The 21,807-nt window shown below is 41.3% G+C and overlaps 1 protein-coding gene across 5 annotated transcripts in view; it reads left to right on the forward strand.

Moving 5' to 3' along the window:
• The first annotated feature begins 1,003 nt into the window (after nucleotides 1-1,003).
• LOC147124854 (nuclear factor 1 B-type-like) overlaps nucleotides 1,004-21,807 on the forward strand; it is a 557,582-nt gene continuing 536,778 nt past the window's right edge. For 3 of the 5 annotated variants that reach the window (XM_085994024.1, XM_085994040.1, XM_085994031.1), the window contains exons 1-2: nucleotides 4,705-5,604; nucleotides 11,703-12,234. In XM_085994024.1, the coding sequence (XP_085850150.1) occupies nucleotides 5,575-5,604; nucleotides 11,703-12,234 (562 nt within the window). In that variant the 5' untranslated portion in view covers nucleotides 4,705-5,574. Of the gene's footprint in view, nucleotides 2,062-4,703; nucleotides 5,605-11,702; nucleotides 12,235-21,807 lie in introns of those variants that run through there. The other 2 variants (XM_085994028.1, XM_085994035.1) reach the window with 2 other exon arrangements.

The raw sequence follows: 21,807 nt of genomic DNA on the forward strand, positions 1-21,807 counted from the left end.
TGCACATTCTCCCTGTGTCTGCGTGGGTTTCCTCCGGGTGCTCCGGTTTCCTCCCACAGTCCAAAGATGTGCAGGTTAGGTTGATTTGGCTATGATAAAATTGACCCTTAGTGTTAGGGGATTAAATACATGTGGTTACAGGGATAGGGTGGGATATGTGTCGGTGCAGGCTCGATGGGCCGAAATGGCCTCTGTCTGCACTGTAGATTCTGTGATTCTGTGATTCACAAGGCTACTTGGGAACTAGCGAGCAATCTATCATGGCACTGGACGTGCACAATATGGCTCTCTTGTACCACTCCACTTAAATAAAAATTAATATGACATAAAACTACTTTGTGATTGTACAAAACAAATTGTGGTTTATTTGAAACTTTTACACAACAAAAAAATAACTTTTCATTCAGGGCTCATACCGTTGGGCCATTGTGCAATAGTTTCTGTATTATGTACTATCTCTCTCTCTCTCTACCTCCAAAACATCAAAGGTCCAAAACTGAACAGTTACAATCCAAACAAGTTAGCCTCAATTATCATCACATCATATGGAACTGGTAGTCTAATAGTTCTAATAAAATATACTGGTGACCTCCAATTGTCTTTGCTTTATGAAGTACCTCATCAGAACTCCTAATCATCCACAATGTATGTAATTGACCTTTCCCAAACTCGGTGTTTAGTTTCTGATTGACAATACTGTTTTTAAAACCTCATCACGTGCATACGCTAGACAAGTTTGTGTCTCTTCGCTGTAAACCACCTTGTTGAAAAAAACATTGCATACATATTCGCATAAAATGTTTCTTATAACGGCTGCGGGTGGTCTTGAAATAGGGCTTTGCAGGTTGGACTACCAGCTTCTTGCCTCGTTGTGCCAGATACCGAGACAAATGTAACGTGTGGGCGGGAACAAATTTGATCGCAGCCTAGTACACCACACAAACCAGGCAGGGTAATCTTCGGGAGCGGGTTAAGAATGACTTAGCAGGAATCCTGCCTACTGCAGAGCAGATTGTTTCCCCCCCCCTTATGCTGGTTTTGCGGCTAACTTTAAATAGCTCTTAAGCTCTCGCCCTGCTGCATTGAAGCGAATCGATAGAGGCAGTGGCTGGCTGCGGAATTTGCACTGCAGGGTGGCCGCGCTACACTGGACGGCGGCTGCGGGCTCTGTTAATAAGGGGCAGAGGCGCTGCTGTGGGAATGGGAAAGAGACAGAGAAACGCCGGTCGTTACCTACCCGATACTTCCACTCCCTCCCTCACCCATCGCCAACAGCCCGGCGACCAGACAGGGGGCGAAGAGAAAGACACAGGGGGACAGACACCGAGAAAGATAGCACCGAGAGAAGAAGACAGAGGCATACTGACAGCGAGAGAAATCAAAACACTGACCAATTCACCGAGAGCAAGAAAGCAATGAAAAAGGGCAGAGAGACTAGAAAGAGTGACACATAGAGAAACCCAACATTTAAAAGGACACCAATAGACAACACAGGAACAAGACAGACTGGCAGCAAAAGGAATACACCTTAGAAAGATAAAATACTGAGAGGGAGAGTGAGCCATGGAAATAAAGGCAAGGCACAAACACTGAGAAAGATAGGAAATCAAGACTGAGCAAGGGAGAGAGGAAGCACTGCCAGAGGGAGAGGAAAACACTGAACGAAGGAAAGAAAGCCCAGAAAGACAAGGGATGGAAACACGGCCAGAGAGAGGGAGAGGGAGAGGGGGCCGGCCTCCCGATGGCCCGCCCAGCCTCTTGGAGCCGAGTCAAATTCACAGCCAAGTACAGAATTCCAGCAGCAGGAGGAAGAGAAAAGGATCGTGAGGGGGAAAACAGACTTGGCAAGGGCAAGCTGCCTGACTTTGACTTTGCCGGTGTTTTTTTTTAAGTCGAGGTATCGCTTCCGGTTTGCAAAGGCCACTTCAAGAAAAAAAAGGGGAAAAAAGCCTTTAAGCAGTTTTGCAGAAGCTCAGTTTGAACTTGAGGAGCAATGTGAAGCTTTAAACCGTTGTAGGCAAACTGCAAATTCCATATATTGTATTGCAGCACTGTGCAATGGTATGTGTTACAAAAATAATACCTTCGGGTTTTTTTCTTCCATGTTATAATTTGCTCAGGTTGTGCCTCGGCTGCAGAGTTAAATTCTCTTAAATGCTGCTTTCACTTTGTCTTTATTTTATTATTTGTTGGCGATACTATTGGATTGTTTATGTCTGCAATCGCCAGCTTTCTCGATGTAGGTCACGCTGCTATCAGATGTGTCTTTAACGCCAGCAATGAATCAGAAGTGCTTGGAGCTTGCATCCAAAAAGCGCTGAGCTTGGCAGAATTCCCTACTTTTAGATTTTTTTTCTCTCTTCCCCTGGTTTGGCTCGACAGCTCCAGAAGAATTTGAGATTGATGGCAAGGTTATGTTGGCTGGAACCAGACACTGCAGTCCACCCTTTTAATTATCTTACTTTCCCCTCTTACGTTCTATTTTATTTGCAATTCCCATTCTGGTCCGATTCCTTTTCCCCGCCCCCACCCCCCTCCTCGGTTTCCCCTTGCCTCTCTTTTTCTGTGTGTGTTTAAAATCCTCCCCACCACGTCCCTTGCACAGACCAGCGGTGTAAGCGGGCAGCTTATTAATAGAGTGTTTGATTGGCGAGGGGGGGGTGGGGGGAGGGCAGAGCTCAGTGTTTGACACGACATGCCGATGTGGCGTGATCGGAATGCTCAGGGCTGCGAGCGAAGGCCAACTTCTGCTGGCTGCCATTGAACTTGAGAGGGGACGAGAAACTCAGCAACTCCGGGGGGGGGGGATCTGCAGCGCCCCAGCCAGCGGAGGAAGGGCGCCAGAGACAGGGGGAGGGCGAAACCAGCTCTTTCACGTCTTCTGTACACACCCAGAAACACTCACGCCAGCCACTCAAAGTGCACACTGCAACTTCGGGAGCGCCTCGGAACTTTTTTTTACTAAAGTAGAACGAAGGAGAAATCATAAAAGGGGGGGGGGCGGGGGGTGAGAAAGCGCCGGCTGCAACGTTTGAAAGCTACAATATGTATTTCAGTACTGTACCGTGCTTGACATGGGCTGCGCTTAGTTGGGACATATGTTAAAGTTTAACTTCATTTTGCCCACGTTCATTGTCGATCCTATAGCATTGCGCAGACTGATACAACATACTTTCCCCCATAAAATTAGAGGAAGCAACATTTCAGAACATATACAAACTGGCTTGAGCTGCCAGAGTTTTTTTGCTGCAGATTTCCTTCCTTCCCGCTCCCCACTGCAACATTAAAAAGGATAGAGCCGGACAGCGCACACTGGCCCAAAGGTGCGGAGCATTCGGTGAAGGGTTGGCTACAAAGAGAAGGCGCTAGGTAGAGGTACTAATAGTGACAGGGCTGGCACGGGTTTAAACTTTGCTTATCCTGCCCCGGATAAAGCAGCGACACCCACAAAGTGAACAGGTGCACTTTTCGGGGGGGGGGGGGGACAATTACTAGATGTCTTTTCTTTATTAATAATTAAACCTCGTTTATGTAAAAGTGCATGCAGTGACTACTTAACTGGATTGAAAGAAAGTTGGAAGCTTTTTTAAGTACAATATAATCTAAGGAGTGAGAGTAGTCAGCGAAGAAGCAACCAACCTGCAGAGTTAATGGCTGATTTAATTTGAATTTCTCATGAAGTACAGTAATACGTTACAGTGGTTAAAAAAGGCGCCAAATGCAGCCAGCCCGATTTCAAGGTATCTACGCCCTTGTCAGTAGCATTTTGACTACTTTGCAAGATTAAGGCAGTTTTCTTAACGGCTCTCCCTCCCGCATATAACTTGCGCCTTCGAATTGCAAAGGAACGCTTGTTTTAAAATAACATTTAGTTTAAAAAATAAACACAGGTCCCAATTTAATACATGTTGTTGTAGTTTGAAACTTTGATTACAGGACTGTTGCTTCACCCCGCTGTAAAAGGACGAGAAGGAAACGGGCTAATGACGGAGGACACTAGTCCGGGTCTCAGATATGTTAAACAGAGACGGAAAGTCACCATACACACATACAGAGAAAATAATAAAAACTCTCTCGATAAGCAGGCATGGTGCAGGAATGGCCATATGTAACTAAAAATGCACTCCAAAAAGAAGAAATAAGATGTGCGATTCCCACTCCTGCAACTTTACACTTTCTGATAAATGATTGGAATGGTTCTGATTTCACCACCTTGTTTACTATGTGCCCGCAAATATATAAATGCAGATTTCAAATTACATTCCGGTGGGGGCAAAGTAAAAGGTTATGAGTAAATATTCTGTAGACCCAACACATTAATCTCTGCGAACATACTGAAAACACTAGCTCAAGGTGGCACGGAAACCACACCACAAGACTGCTGGTGTGTTCCTCGGGATTAATTCGACCCAGTAAACTATAATTATCACGAAACGTTTTGGGATCTTACAGTGCGGGGCCCAATAAGGACTCCCAATACAAATAAAAACATCATAATATGAATAAAAAATTAAAACCAACAGCCGTCTGAGAACGAGCAGGAGTTTTGAGGCGCGCAAAGTCTACAGCCAGGCGTTGTGTGCTGGGACGTTGGGCAATAAGAGGCATCGAGTAGAAGCTAGACGCCGATTCCGGCCGGTTTTCGATGAGTTTTCAGTAAAACTTTGTGAACTGGTACCTTGGTGGGGAGGGAGGGAAGGACGGGGGGCGGGAGGCGCTGGTGGATGCTGTTGTGTTGGAAGTTGCGCTTTGGCTGGTCCATCTCTTAAGGTGCCTGCGCTTTCGCGATCTGGGGATTTTCCAGTTTGTTGTCTTGGGCAGGGGTTGGACCAAAGTCTTCCGCTTGTAAAATGACACAATGCCTCGACAGCTTTTGACAAAATCCGAGATTGTTTAGTTTGTTGTAAGCAGTCTCTCTCTCTTGTTTTAATAGCAGTGAAGATCAGGGGTTGGTGGATAGGAATGCGTGTGTGTGCTGTCTGAGGAGGAGGAGGAGGAGGAGGCGGCGACACAGGAGGTTGAGTTTTGTGATAAATAAGGAAATCTGTAAAATCTGCCAGCCGGCCAGAGCGCTGCTGAGGGTGCAGCTGGTCACCTTTGGTAGGAGTGGAGAGGAGAGGCGAGACCAGCACAAGTACCTGGCCAAACCCCTCCTCCCCCCACAGCTTAGCCCGTGCCAGTCCTGGGACACACTCGGTGCTCAGCCCGCTCACGTTTCCCTGCGCTGAATCGAAAGTTTAGACTTGTATTTGTGCCCTGCTTGCCCTTGCATTTGGATGTTCAGCACTGGCAGGCTTGACTATTGCACCATTCGTCTTGACTGCAGACAGATCCAGGATATCCCACTGGAAAATTCACAGATCTTGACTCCAGATTTTTTTTCTCTTTGGGAAACTTGCCATCGGATCTTTAGGCGCGAATACCGGCAGACTTTGCGACTTCTCCACATCAGAGGCTTTTTTTATTCGACAAGTATATGAATGGATCACACGTTACTCCGAGCCTCCTCTCCCTGAGATCTGCTGGAGTTACTCGTGGCTTTGACTGACTTGTCTCTGTTTTTTTGGCACCGTGATGATGTATTCTCCGATTTGTCTCACGCAGGTAGTTGTATTTTTTAATAACAACTATTTTTGGGGGGGAAGGAGGAGGTTACTTTAAATTGTCTCGCAGTTTGTAGGAGGTGTTTGCAGATCGCGGCGCGCTGAAGCCAGAAGCAGCGCAGCATCGTATTCCAGCGCAGAGCCCGGCCCATTCCGAGTGACCGTCAGTCTCAGCCAACTCATTACCGCTGGAGTTTCGGGGTGAAACTGGCAGCGAATGGACGGATCGCAAAGTGTCACTTCCCAAACTGGCCCGGCTCAATGGAAAGCAGACTGGAATCTCCAGTCGGGGCAGCGGGACGGGGAGAGCCCGCGGCTGCACCGGTTTCTGGCCCATTTCTTTGGGAAATAACATGCATTTTAGTCGTTTGTGACCTGAAGACATTTCCCTGTCTTTAAAAGCTTTTTCTAAAAAAATAATACAACCCCTTCCGCGATTAATTGCACTTGATTCCTGCTCCTCTCTGAAGTGTTCATGTCCTCCATTAAATATTACACAATAAATAGTTGTCGCTTGCTAACTCCCAGCATTGCCATTAATGCGCCTAAACATAACTACAGGTTAACCTGAGCTCACCACGAGATTTTTAGTTACAGTTATGAGTATTTTTTGAAGTTTCTGACGAGTATTTGAGGACAGTTTCCGTACATATCATTATATATTTAACGGCCCATAACGATATTTATATATAGTAATTGGACAAAGGGCTTAGCACAATGAATTTCTGTGTATTTTAATACTTTTATAAATCAAGCAGCACACTTACTGACAGGCAGCTTGCAAGCACACTAGTTTTAAATTAAAAACGTATCTTGCAATTTTACAGGGACTTTGTATAACGTGATCACTTTTTGAAGTTCGACATTGCTTATTTTTCACAATTTTATTTATATTCAACTATTTATATTGAAAAGTTCTACCAGTAGAATGATTCACCAATGGTATTTTTGCTTTTTTAAATTAAGCTCTTGAGGGGAGGTTGAAATACAGAACGATATCTGCAAGAGTCTTATATCATTTATTTTTATTTCTATGTAAAATACTTCAGCCTGGCTGTAAAAAAGTTTAGATTTGAGGAGTAAATGCTGGCTCACCCAACATTGGAAGGGCAGGTTTTTGAGGGGGAAACACTGCAAATTGTTTGTAGAAGTGATTACACAATAATCTGTCAAAGAAAACATTTCAAAGGAGTGGTGTGTGTGCATATAAAATATATTCACATAATAGTTTAATGTATAAAAAACTAAAAATTAAGAAAGTTGCACCTGAGATGCTGGACTGGATGCATTTACAATATTATGGTCATTTAGTTGTTTTCCTAATTAGCCACAATTAAACTTTTTATATTTACCTCTAAGTTTTTCCACCCATGCAGACAAATGCTGCGATAGGTGAAGAAAAGACAACAAATGAGCCTGCAACTTATCCCTCCTCTAATATTGGGATTTAAATGTTATTCAATTGCTCAAATAATTGCTATAAATATTAATATGCTCTTAACAAAATATGTTTTGATTGACAATTGTGAAGGCTGCTTCCTCTCAGCAAAATTAATTAATTTTTGCTCTCAAGATAGTGGTGGGTAAGAACAATAAAGATTCCTTTTTCAAAAGGTGTGTTAAATTAACACAAAAAAGCTCCCAGTGGTAATGAACCCAATCCTAGATTTATATATCTGGCTGTGTTAAGCGACTTTTCTTTGTTATAATTTGTCGGTTATATTTACAATGATTTTTTTATGTATTGGTAGAAAATGAAACAAAGTAAATAGGTGAACCAAAACAATTTGGCCAAATTATTGTGCTATATATTTATTTATTGAGCTCCATTTTCACTGTTTATAAGTTAAAAACACTTCTAATGGACTTTACAGTCTTGGTAAAGCTCATAATTCCTAAAACTACTAAGAGAAAGTACAGTATGGCTAGCTTCTTTAGATAAAGCACTAACTCAAATTAATACCTTTGATTTGTGATTGATTGATCAGAAAACTGAAAAGCCTACATTTTTAGCTGGAAACAAATGGAAGAGAAGGCGTATTAAGTTTATGAATTGAGCATGAAGATGGAAAAATGATGTGGTTTTCGTAATTGAGAACAGCCGTACACTTGTTTTGCTAACACTTTTGTGTTTCCTTCTTTCTGTTTTGTTTGGCGTGCTGAAAAGATTAACTGAGATAGGTTTGTTTTCCGTAAAATGCCAGAGCACAAAAAATGCAGTCTGAAATATTTCAGGGGCAAAATGTGCCAGATAACTTTTGGCAGAACAGGTCATTGAAACAAACAGAAAAATGAAGTTGAAGATTTTAAGGATTCTAATGGTCACTTTTGCAATATCTTGGGACAATGAAGGCTTTGTTCGTATTCTATTCACGAGGCTCATTGTTTGCTGTAAAAAGCAAGTTGCACTTTGAAATTTAGGAGTGTGTTTTTGTAGATTATGTATGAAATATTCATCAATATCGCTTTTTAACATTTATATAGTAATGAAAAACTGCCTTCTTTTGTTATTTTTCAGTCTTCCATAAATGTCAATCGCCGGAGAAGCAATTGATGAGCTAAAGTAAAAATTAATTACCGATATATAATTTTAGACATCCTGCAGTTTTTAAAAAAGGCTACACTTAAAATAATGTCACTTGCATATTCACATAATAAGTGATATTTTGGCTAAAAATTGGAGGTGATAATGACTAATTTATGTTTTGTAATGGTATTTAACATTGAAGTATATATAGTTGTGTATTTGTGTTAGGTGTGGAGCAGGTGTGGGGGCTTGAAGTCCAGTTAGTTAAAATTTAAATGTTGAATCTCCTTTTAAGTCTGGAAGCTTCAAAGTTATACCTCACTGCTCTCATATATAACTGGAGTGTGCTTTTGCTCTGTACCTGGTGAATTGTCTAGCTATATATACAGAACAAGCTACAGTTTGGTTTCAGCCAGTCAGGAGACCTCAAAACATTCTGCTTATTGACCAGAATTTAATCTTATGCTTTTTTAAAATTAACGCAAACTGAAGCAAAAAATTCAAATATTTTAGCTTAGTTTTATTTAAATTGTTTTAAGAAGCGCAAATGCATTTGAATTGTCTGGTGGGAGTTTTTTCATATTTTGGCAAGGGTAAAACCATTTGCGCTCAGACTCAGTTTCTTATCCAAAGTGTCTGAATGTCTTAAAATATAAAGGACATTTTAGTGGAAAATTGAATGCACTCTAGGTGGGAAAGCAGAAATGCTTATTTTTTAAAATAAATTAAATGATGAGAAAGAAAAATCTTATAAATGTATAAATGTTTCTTTTGAGGATTTGGCAGTGTCAGCAGCTAGCAATTGCTGAAGTACTTTAAAAAAAACTTTTGCAAAACCTGTAATGTGTGGGTTTAGTTTAAAATGCTCAGTTTATAGTTTAAGTATATTTCCGTACAGCATTGGTTGGCTATGGCATACCACCAAATACAGTAACTTGAGTGCAGCTACGTTGACTTAACATTGGCTGTCTCAAGGCAAATGCCACCGGCACAGGCAGAAAACTGTAAGATTTCCTTGGCTTGAAAAAGGAAGCTGTGCCAAATCAAAGTTTGCACTCTTGGATCAAAAAAAAAGCAGAAAAGATATTTGCTTACATTTTTTTGGAGCCAATATTTTTCAGCCGAATGGCTCATGCATTGTTTCAAGTTCGCTTTAAATTTGTTTGAGGCTTTCAGCATGCAGAAAAAAAAATGTGCATTTTTTTGGGCAGAATGCAAATGTATAAGTATGTAATTCTTAATTTTTCTAAGTGTTGGAGAGAGGGAACAAAAGAGAATCGCTGTAATGTTGCTTTACTTTAACTGCGCTGCAGTTCATTTTTTTCACACTGTACATGGGCCATGGTGGCACATCTTAGAAAGATCTGCTTATACATTTAAATATGTACTGTTTTATTGAGAAAAATCCTGTTGTGTTAATTTATTAACTGGAATTTAATTTAATAAACAGTAGCTGTAAAGCCATGCTTAAAAGTAAATCAGAACTTTTTTTTGAAAAGTCTTATAATAATGTTTTTTTTTAAATTTAGTCCACTGTGTTAAAAAAAAAATCCACTTAACCCATAAGAAAAGTGAGGAGAAATTTTCATGAACTGGTTTGCATAGCATGAGAACAATTTGGTGCACAAGTGGTTTCTTAAGCACTTTACATAGAGAACAGTGTGCAAAGGTTAAGTGACGTGGTTCTAATTTATTTCTGCAAGTACTAAACCAACATGATAAACCGCATCTAGAATTACTGAATGGGGGGGGGGAAAGCAGGTGGGGGGGCGGGGAGGGAGGGAGAGGGAGACAGTAAGTACTATAATATCTCCCTCTTTTGTAGCACCAAGAGATTTTTGAAACATTGTTTGAAAGTTTGTGACTCACAGAGAACCATGCAGTGGATTGCTGTTGGCCCGCTCAGTTTCTCTGTGGTTGCTAAGCTTGGTGCTAAGGAAGTTCCAAGACTAGCTAAGATAAATTTCTCATTGCTATTGTAAATGCATTAAATATTAGGACAAAAATAACATCTCTCTTATTTTTATGCACCTGGTTTGAAACCTAAAATTCCCCAATAAATGGAGAGTTCAAATAGCAAACAATGGGAGTAAAAGCAAAGAGCTGGAGCATTTCATCCTGGGCTGTGGTTACCCAGAACAGAGCTGCTATTCATGCAAAAAGAAGTTTGTGGCTTAACTCTTTAGTGTCTTATTATTTTATATAAAACCACCAAGGCTGTGATAAATGTTATTCTGATTTTAGTTTGCTGCTTTTAAAAATAAATGACATACAGAAATCAAATGATCAATTTTTACATGTGCATTGCGTTTGTGCAGCCGACTACTTTACAAGGTTGTATTTAGAAAAACCCAAAAGCGGGTAGAATCATTCAGCATAAAATGTTGTTGGAATATGCCTAGGATTTTTTTTCTGCTGAAATTTAATTATCTGTTAAGGCGATGAAAGTGTTAACCCGCACCCAGTGAACATGACTGTTTACAGTCAGAAATGTTAGCGCATAATGTAAAGCTTTTATTTGTTAAAAAAATGTAAATAATTAAGTGAAATAAAGAGTTTCAATTTGGCGAGGAGTGCATATATATTTTTAAAAGAAAACGGTTCATTACAGCTGCCAGATAATATATAAAGTGCTGTTTAAAATAAAATTTTAAGCAAATTTGTACTGGCACCTCAGTCACAGCATGCAAAAGCATAAAGAATGTCCATTGCGTGCCAAGTTGCCATTTTCCATTGTCCAACACCAGCTATATTTTAAAAGGTTTTAGAATAGTTACTGCATGCGATCAGTATTGCAAATTAACTGGCATTGTGGGGCCTCATAGTCCACCCTGAAACGGCACTTCCATTGAGCATGTTTGTTCCGATCAAAAAACTGCAAGGTGTAAAATTGAAAGCAGAAATTGTCTGAAACATCAACTCTTCTGGTAGAGACTTTCATATCCTTACTTTTTTTCCCCCACCTGACTGTCTGGCATTTCCAACAAAAGTGACCCATTTTCTCCGCCCCCCGCCCCCGACTGATTGTGTAAAGGTTTCTGTAGTTACTGACTATAATGGAACTACAGTACAGGAATGTCAGTAGATTTGATGAGAATTAGAACTCGATCTAATGGCGCATGCTCTGTTGCCTCCAGTACGATCTTGCTGAGAGCATGCTCAAAAGCGGGATCTATATGTGATCCAAAATCTTTGCCTGGCTTAGCATATAGCTCCGTATCACCAAGGTGTGAGGAGAAAAACACATTTTTGCATTCGCTGGTGTGCCCACCATAGTCCATCTGACACTATTGAACTTGTTTTGTTATTTGCTTTAAAATGGTATTTATTCTTTTGCTCAGATATCAAAGTCCAGCTCCCTATTCCCAGCTGCATCAATGTTACTGATTGGCTTTTTTAAATATAGAAAATATAATTGTTTTTGTAAAATCATGATAAACCAAAGTAGAATGTGTCATCTTATTTAGATATTTGATTTTTTACTTCTTTTGTATTGTAATTGTGAGCAAAATAAAATTGTTGCAATTGCTGACTTCTTTCTGTTATTCTTTCTTGTGTCTTTTGTATTAAAGGATGAATTCCATCCATTCATTGAAGCACTTCTTCCACATGTCCGTGCAATCGCATACACCTGGTTCAATTTACAAGCCCGAAAACGCAAATACTTCAAGAAGCACGAGAAACGAATGTCCAAGGATGAGGAAAGAGCAGTCAAAGATGAACTGTTGAGTGAGAAGCCGGAAATCAAGCAGAAGTGGGCATCAAGGTTGCTTGCGAAACTTCGCAAGGACATCCGGCAGGAGTACCGAGAGGACTTTGTGCTCACCGTTACAGGCAAGAAGCATCCATGCTGCGTCCTGTCCAACCCTGATCAGAAAGGCAAGATGCGAAGAATCGACTGCTTGCGGCAAGCTGACAAGGTGTGGCGGCTGGATCTAGTAATGGTGATCCTGTTTAAAGGCATCCCATTGGAAAGTACTGATGGAGAACGGCTTGTCAAATCCCCACAGTGCTCCAATCCGATACTCTGCGTGCAGCCACATCACATAACTGTGTCGGTGAAAGAGCTTGATCTGTTTTTGGCTTACTACGCTCAGGAACAAGGTAAGGGGGCATACTTGTTGGGTGGGGCCATTATTACCTTAGAGGATCATAGGCTGGTCATAAATCAGATTTTCAAGGTTTAATTCAGAAAAAGTCTTCATGATTCTGTCTACCGTTTTGCAACCTCATCACACTCATACACAGCAAAATATTCCCAGAATTTGTACTGATCACATCATGTTGCAGGCCTTACTTTTAGGTGGAAAATATAATGAGATTGTTGATGGGAAAGTGGTCTTGTGAATACAGGATGCTAAATTTATCTAATCCTATATGATTTCATAAATATTAACTCTTTGAAAATAACTGTAAAACTGAAATGGGACACATCCATCAATTTTCATTTGATCAATTGATTGAAAGCTTATTTATGAGCTGAGATGTTTTTCCCTTGGGCTTGCAGCCATAGGTAGCATCTTAAGTGCATCTTTAGATGTAGATCCTGAAAGGCCTTTTACAAACATGGGATAAAAATTACTTTTCAGCCAATCATTTTCCACGATGATTTAAGTGGTTGGCAAAAGTTCTCTAAAGTTTTCTTTTTCAAGAGAACTTGGATTTGAAATATTTTATGTAACTTTTTAAATATTTTTTTTTCTCTTTCCCCTCTTTAGGTTTCTGTGTAATGTAAAATTCTAGCTGAGAGGCCAAATCTTTGCCAATGGCCATCTTTAACTAAGCACAGGGAGCTATGTGAGTCTGGCTGAAGTTGACACGTCCAGTTGTTCCCCACCCTTCCCCTGTTGCTGTGAGGGAGATATATTGCCTCCACTTACATCTTCCTCTGGGCATCCTGGGCAATCCACAGGAATTGGCTATTTGGAAATTAGTGGGTGTGAACCTGCAGCCTTCCACTTTGCAGTGTGCAGCCTGATTTTGGGTCAGTTATTGAGGCACCATCTTGGTTGCTGGGGTGGGAGACCTGTTGAAGCAGTCACATGACTCTCACAATGTTCAGGAAACAAAGGAAAAGTCTGTCAGACATCTTTCACTGTTTGAAATTGTCACCTTTCTCTTAAAGTGTAGAGGAAACCACTTTTTTTCCAATCGCTCATCACTGGGTTCCTTCATTGCTTTGCCACACAGTGTAGTTCCCAGTTTTGATTCCCTGTAATTGAGAGGAGACAGGTAGTTAAAGGCTACAATAAAGAGTAGACATGGGTCAATTTTGAAAACCTTGAGATGAGGCCTTTTACTGGCTGTCTGCTTTTCAGAGTACAGTTTTATGATCATGCAATTGAAGAGCTGTGTATGGGATAGAAGCGACAGCTTCCCCAAGACATGCCTGCTGCCATTTTTATTATTCTGAGCATTCTATTTCCCCGGCACAAACCATATCTGTACAATAAAACTAGGTGTTGATAAGATCCTGAAGGTCAGGTACTGCCAGTGTTTATGGAGGCACACTGAGTTTTATTCGATAGTATAGGAAGAGACCCAGCTGGCACAGGTTTGTAGGAGAAAAAATAAACTCTTCTTCAATCCCACCAACAAAGAAAAAGCTTAGGCTTATGATGATGTACATGGTGTTTGGAATGCCAATTCAGCAGTTTCATTTCAAATTTGTAAAGTGTGTGTGTGTATAGATAATTCCACCAACATTTACATTCCTCTCAGTAAATCTGCCATCATTTGTAGCGTCCTGCATCAATGGGCTTTCTATCTGGGAAGCCTCTTTCTGTAATATGAATGAGGCCTGGTTTATTGAAAGACAGTTTTATACATCTCTTTCCCCAAACAATCTCTCAAACCCTGTGCCTACTTGTCTATGCATGTTACTCGGCCCAATGCTTTACCGCAATAATGGAAAATAAACAGTTGAAGCAATTTTTCCTGGATCTTTAGACCCCTTCCTTCCTAGTCTGCAGTTTAGGTCCTGTAGTCAAACCATCTAGTAGTTACTTTTTTATTTATTACAGTTAGTGAGAGTGAAATAGGATGTCAATTTAAATTTTTTAGTATATTCACAAATTAGTACCGCAAAAACAATGACCTTAATTTAGAAACAAAATAATAAAATGAAATGTTGAAGTAAAAGTTTATAATATTGATTGGTGGAATTTGTGTAACTGAAGATGGAAATTGGAGGTAAACTGGGAACAGCATACAGTAAACGGCCAGTCAGAATATGGGAAGTTCGTCAGTGCTATGAATGTAGACTTGATCAGAATGATTTGAGTGATACACAAGTTCATCATCTATCTGTTGCTCATGATGACTTAAATCGAGTGCAAGCTGCTTGTAAATTATCTCCAGAATGTCTAAAGATACCAATTAAAATAATCATAGAATGGTGGAATGTTGCAGCACAGAAACTGGCTACCTGGCCCGCCCGGTCTATGCTGAATAACCTGGATTTAATAGCTGTAAAGAGATGTTTCACGTTGGTTTTTATCTGCCCCCTTGTCTTTGTCCTTTAGAAGATGTGCTTTTCATTCTGGTGCCAGTTGCAGCATACGGCTGATACTGCATTAGTGGAATGAAATTGTCGACTTGCTGCAGAGGCTGAGGGCATGTTGCAGTTTCATTTTTTATAAAAGTATAAGTCATGCTGATATATTCCCCTGAGTATGATCTGGTAGTACATGGTACAAAATCCTAAAAATAGAGTCCTGGGGAATAAATGCTGCAAAAAGACACTTGTGCTCATACAGCAGTTTCGAAAGTCTGTTTCTTGTCGATGTCGAATGGTTTTTCAAAATACCTTTTTTTGGCGTATGTGGCTCTATCTCGTGCTGCAGTCACCATGAAGGAGCTGAGGAGAAGTGAGGGGGAAGAAAAAATAGCATTGCCAATGTCGGCCAGCTTGAACGGCACCTTCTGCTGGCCCGATCAAAGATCAGCTCTGACAGCACTAGGGGACATTGCCCACAGTACAGAACTTGTCTTTCTCTGCCCTCTTTGCCCCTCTTCCAACCCAGCTCTCCTCTCTCACATACACACAGTAATTTTTGGAGCCCTTGGGTCCAGAGTTTGCTGTTGCAGCCTTCTGCTGCAGTCAGTATTTACATATTAATGTGACACATGCCATTGAAAGTTATTTTGTTTAAAAATTATATAGGAAACATTAATCGTCACAATGTTAGGATTTTAAAAAACAGGTTTGTTTTTGTATTAAATGGAAATGCAGTATTTTATTTAAGGCATCTGACAATGTACAGGGGATACAATATGTGATGTTCATTCGACAGTTAGGATTCTGAGCTTATTGTAGCTTCACTCAGTCAAAAAAACTGTTAAGCAAAACATACCTCATTTTCAACTTGCTCCACATGTCGTAGCATGACCTAATTCTTGAGAAACTTTCCTCTTTTCCCTCTACCCCATGTACATGTGCACACAAAAAGGATTGCACACTAAAGCATTCCCTGTGGCTTGATTTTTTGAAGCAAAAGTTCATTAACTGGGCTGAAAATATACATTTGATGAACACTCTGTTGTTCTAACAATTTCTTCTATAATGCAGATAATTTATTTCATAGACACTGTGCTTGGCATCGTAATGGCTTGGATTTTGCAAAATCTTCTCATGTAAGTGGCACAGTCTCGGTAGTACGATGGAAGAGAAACTGTGTCGAGAAAATGGCCCACTATTGGCATCGTAGCCTGAATCAAAGACAGAGAGACAGAACGCTGACAGCACTAAGTTGCAGGCTTGTGCTTCTGAAGGGTGGCACAGAAAACCTTCATTTGCTTGTAATGATTTGAGATGTAGGACAACAAAGAAAAGCAAGGTTTTTTTTGGTTTAAAATGACTGTATTCTGCAGAGCACGGAAACACTTTTGTGTCTGTTTGTATTCCTGTACCATTGATTTGCGAGCCACCATTTTGCTCTTCTCATGCCAAGAGAGATTAAGGCACTTGCGCGCAGCCAATAATGGTTGCCAGTGGAACTGGGCTTGGCATCGAAAGCTGATTGTCTGCATGTAGGATGCCTGTGATTCGTTGGCTGGCATCTGCAATGCAGTGAAGAATACTGAAAAGTTTTGGACCGTTGCTGTTCCTAAGCTGCTGTCTTTTATTTTTTGCCACAATTAGAGTGAACTCGGGCAATGAAGCTTTTTCAAATTCATTTTTTTTTAAATGCTTTAAGACTCAGTGTAAGCTTTGCAGTGTCAGCATAATTACCCAAAGTATTGTATAAATGCCGATCTGGTGCACAGTTTAATATATTTTAATTTTCCCTTACCAGTTTCAATCAGAAGATTTCAAATTTTCAGGTTTATTTTGTGGACTTAAGCAGCAACACTGAGTTTAATTTATTGAAAGAAACTTCTAGTCTTATCAACAGTACACACCCAGTGGTGAGCAGACAGGACTAAAGTGACAGTGGTAACACCTGCTGAGTTTCTGTGCCACTTTCGTTTTCCTCTAGTTTAAAGGGGGTCAGCACATTTCAAGGGGGTAACACGAGGGAGGAGAGGACACGTGTAGGACATCAGAATAATGGCCCAGATTTTCCGGGGCCTATGCGTACATGGTCGTAAGTGCCCTGCAAGTAAAACCCGGAATTTGCGATCTGTCAAGTTCCAGCTCGACGGACAGTACGAATCTGAAGGAAATGACCATTCGCTGGCAAAGAGTTGGGCTATTCCCAACGACTGCCCAGCGAATGCCCACAAAACTCTTATGCCTGGTAAAAGCTGCATAAGGCCTTCTTTTACCAGCTTAATGGTTTAAATAAAAATTAAAATAAAATTTTATAAATCATTTAAACATTCAAAAACATTTAAAATTAGTTTAGGTTATTTTTGGCCCCTTTAAAAATGTTTAAATTTATTTTTCAAAAAATTTAATTTTTGTTTTAAATGTTTAATTAAATTGTTTTTAAATTAATTTTGACCATGTGATGATTTATTTTTATTTAGGTTGTGTGAAAATGTATTTTTTATGTGATTCCGATTCATGCTTATGGAGATTCCGTACGTAAATGGAATCCCCCAAAGCATAATGGGAATCCCCTTTTCTGATTGGTTGGGCCGGCCCACGTGATCCCAGGGATGCTCAGGAAATGCCTGCGCCTCGGGATATGTGGGCCTTTATGCAGGTGTACACGTAGAGGCCCAGGGCCGTGAGACTTCTTAGGTCCAGGGCCATCAGGTAAGTAGGGATTTTACTTGCGGTTCAGAGGCATTCGCCAATGGGAAGCCTCCGACTGCATTTTCAGGCCCAATGTGTCTTTAATTGAATTTTTAAAAAATCCTATTTTTCCCCCTTTAAAAATAAATTAAACCGATCAATTAAACCGATCAAGTACTTTATGAGGCTAGAACATGGTTGAAAAATGTTTATTTTTAAAAATCTTGCACTTTTGTACGTACGCTAGATGACAGAAGTGAGGACTCTACCAGAGGTTGCTGGTTAATGTATAAGGTTCGAAGACTCCAGGCAGTGCCTTTGGCAAATATGTTTACTGTTGGGGTTGGGGGTGGAGGAGGAGAATTCAGCACTCGTGATTAAAACTATATTGGTAGTCACTGGTCTGTGGCCAGTAACCCAAAACCCAAGTAAAGTTTTAATCTGTAGCAAGGTCTCATCTCTTGGAGCTGTTGACATGGGTCACAGACCATGTTAGTACCATTTCCCCTTTATTCTATATATCATACAGATATTTTGTTTTCCCACAAATTTGTGCATTTTACAGATTATTTAACAATGTAAACGGTGTACAAATGCAAGTCCTCAAAATAGCGACCTGCTTTATTGGACATTTGATTTTCTAGTGGGCACTTTTGATGGTAAGGTAACATCAGTAAAAGTAAGATGACACTTAACTGCCACTAACGTTAAAACTCTGCAACTGTTTATTTAAAAACAGTATGACAATCTTTAATTTCCCAGATTGTCCTTCCTCTCACAAGGTTCGCCCACTGCCTCTTTCTCCATCCAGCCAGGAGCGCAGGTTGGTCTGGACAACAGACTGCACTACAGCCACCGGCAGTGTTACTTAGTAATTCAGTGAGGAGACTCTGTTGCAGTTGCAGCAGTCAAACGTCATACTCGCTGGGTACTGGGGTGCAGTGCCCCCCCTCCCACACCTCACCCCACACCCACAGCAGTGTGGTGTAACAAGCAGTCATGCAATGGAGACAGCCGTGTGTTGGTACCCTTATTCTGTGCTGAGGAGCACATAAACCCTTTCTTGATGGTGTGGTTTAATGGGCACGTGCTGGGGAAACCAAAACCTGCTCTCTGATGTGGTGTAATAGCCTTGCTGGATAATTCTTTTTTTTCTTCTATTGATTGACTCACACGTAACCCTTTTAGAATGGTTTGGTAATAATTTCAAACAATGGAAGCAAGTTAATGATTAGAGTGGGGCTAACATTAATCCAGATATTGAAATTGAGCCATTGTTGTTTTTTTAATGTAAGGCTTTTAATAGCTTTTTGAACTAGAGCTAATTTCTTGAAACATTTCCCTGCTAATTTCACTCTACAACTTGATGAGGGCTGAAATTAAACCACAGGTTTAACATTAAATTTTGAACTGATTTGTGCAAATATAGTCAACTGATCAGAGAAATATTCAGGAATGGTTCAAAAATGTTTATACATTTCTAGTACCTGTAACTGTACGGTGATTTCTCAGGAGTATGCGGGCCTGTATCCTGGTTCAAATGCAGTCTGTTTAAAAAGAAAACATCCCTGTTTTGATCATATTGCGATATGATAAAAGCACCATGATGTAGATGGAAACTCATGACTGCAATATACTATATATAGTAAAGAATATAAATGATTATTTTTTTTGTCCATGTGACCTTTCGTCCAGTTAAAAAAGGCTTCACTATGGTGTGCTGCATTCATCAATGTACTGCCATTCTCAAGGGGCATGACAGGAAGGGCAGAAGAGGTGCATACCTTAAATGTGGGTGCTGGTGGTGGAATGGCTACATTACACTTGTACCATGAATACAAAAAATGTTGTTTCCATAGAAGAGTGTGATACCAGGAGGGGGAGTGCTCCTGCTACTGTGCCAGAGCCAGCACTTTAAATGCAGTTCTGCTGAGCAGATTATACCTGTGCACTCTCACCTGCAGCTTGAACTCCATTTCCCACACAGTGCATGGTTCAGTGAGTGACACAATAGGCTGACTATCGCATCTTCACTCCTGTTGATCTCAAGGAAGACAGGGGTAGTTGGCTCTAGCAGTGCATTTGTAGAACTATTTTTTTCCCCAATAATATCTTCCTCGGGGATTAATAGCAAAATGTGTTATGATTGGGGGAAGAAAATAATGTTGATACAATGTGATGTTGTAACACTTCTCTCGCACTACAGGAAAGCTGCAACGAGTTAGCCACTGGAAATGACTGATGCCTGTTCATGTCACTGTTTTGAACTGGTTAGGCTGTGACATGCTTGTGTCCCAGATATATCAGCTTTAATTTGTTACAGCACGTTCAGCTGTTTTTACGAGGCCTGCTGTCTAACTCCTTGCCTCAAAGTCAGGACCCCTGCAATGAGAAGCAGTGTGCCTTGTGGAGCTTAATGGACCAAAGCTGATTTGTTAAAACAGATCGATCATGCCCACATTCAGTCCTAAGCCTGATGTTACCTGAAGCCCTTGACCTCTGCTGTCTGGGTCACAGAACGGCCGCCAGCCGCTTGACCTTTTCATTGTTAGCAGTGTCACCATTTCCTTCAATTCTGTGTGGGGATTGCTAGCACAAGGGTCACTGATCTGACTTTCCAACCCAGTGAAGTGTAGACATCCTCTGGGAGCAGTTGTGGCTGTTTGATATAGTTTGGCTGAAGCATTTGCTTTCTTTTGTATGATGACAGACTAGTGGACAAATTAGTAAGCTTTCCGTGAGTTGAGGATGACACCAGGATCCTCCCTCAGGGTTATTTTATACTCCATGTTGTTGAGTCTTGTGCAGTTAAAATACTTTGAGCAAATTTGCCATAACTTGGGGAGATACAGCTGATTACAAGAAGTGGAGATGCCATTTGCTAAATTAGTGAAAAAATAAACGCAAATTACCCTAAGAGTGCCAAAGAACATTCTCGGTTGGGGGAAAAAAACGCTGCGCTGTTTCAACAGACTATCTTTGCAATCAAATGTTACATCAATTATTCAATCATGATAATCTGATTAATATATATGAGTGGCGGGCAGCTGTCAATCAGTTGATACTTGGTGTCACAACCTTTCGAAAAGCCCTGTTGGATTTTGCTGCAGGCCGCAGATGGAAGATCTGTATAAACAGTGCAGTATTTGATGCGTACGTATATAATCTAAGATAGCCACTCATGTCATAATTTAGGAGTTCATGGTATCTGTTCACCCAGCAAGGGCTCAACCTTGTTAGTTGTCTAGTGATCAATGAGTGCCTATCATGTGAGAGGAGGGTTAGAAATGTCTCCTTGGCACCAAGATGGCATGCCTGTTGATGGAAGATTGGAATCAAGTCTTGCCTCTGTGGCAGATAAGTAATCCAATACCTAAACTAGGCAGGTCTGCAGTACTCCAGTGCACGGCAGTGCTGATTGACAAACTATATTGGCTTATTGATGAGACTGGAGAGGTAGACCTGACGTTGTAGGCTTGGATTCTTCCCACGTGGCTCACTGTAACCCTTAAAGCCAATATTGCAGCAGCAAGGGCGGTCTTAACTGGATAAACTGAAGGAAACTTACCGCCACTTTGAGTGGTTTTAGTTGCTTAATTCTCTAGCAGCATAAACTTTGGGAATCTTACAAGCCTTGGTTGTTGCTGACCAGCACCTAACTCTTTGGACTTGGGTACGTGGGGTGAGTCTCTTCTTGGCCAATGTGTAGACTCCATATCTGACACACATAAACTCGACCTGTGTGGATTTCCCTTATAGTTTGGAACTTCATAAGCAAGGTGATGGGTTTCTGTGCTTATCAAATACTTGGCTGACCAAATAAACTATAATCTGGACTAGAAATGTGGTTGTACTGTGATTAAATGCATGGTCCTAATGTACGTTATAATTGAGCATACGTAGACTGACCGAGGGATTAATTCAGAGAATTTGATGTATGGTTGAACCCTTTCCCTCATTGGGTTAGATACTATGGCGGAATTTTAACTTGGAGGCGGGTAGGGAGTGGTGGCGGGGGGGGGGGGGGGCGTTGGAATGTGGATGAGAAACCTGGGAGAACAGGTTTCCCGCAGGCCCTGCCGAATTTAATGGCACGGCCTGATTTACATTTTATTTATCTCGCCTGCAGCCTGTCAGATTGAGAGGCGGGCTGTCTGTCGGGCGTGTAGGCCTGGGGAGCAGAGAGGAGGAAGGCCAGGATTGTCAGAGGTGGTCGGAGGCAGGGATCGTTGGAGGGGGTTGGGGGGTCATGGACCGTCGGAGGGGGTTGGGGGGGTCATGGACCGTCAGTGGGGGTTGGGGGCCAGGACCGTCAGAGGGGGTTGGGGGTCAGGGACCATCAGAGGGAGTCGGGGGTCAGGGACCGTCGGAGGGGTTCAGGATCAGGGATTTTCGGAGGGGGTCGGGGGTCAGGGATTGTCGGAGGGGGTCGGGGCCAGGGATTGTCAGAGGGGGACGGTGGTCAGGGATTTTCGTAGGGGGCCAGGATCGTC

The sequence above is a fragment of the Somniosus microcephalus genome, chromosome 1, assembly GCF_052327205.1.
Source record: "Somniosus microcephalus isolate GS21.2 chromosome 1, FLI_Smic_1.0, whole genome shotgun sequence".
Lineage (NCBI taxonomy): Eukaryota > Metazoa > Chordata > Chondrichthyes > Squaliformes > Somniosidae > Somniosus > Somniosus microcephalus.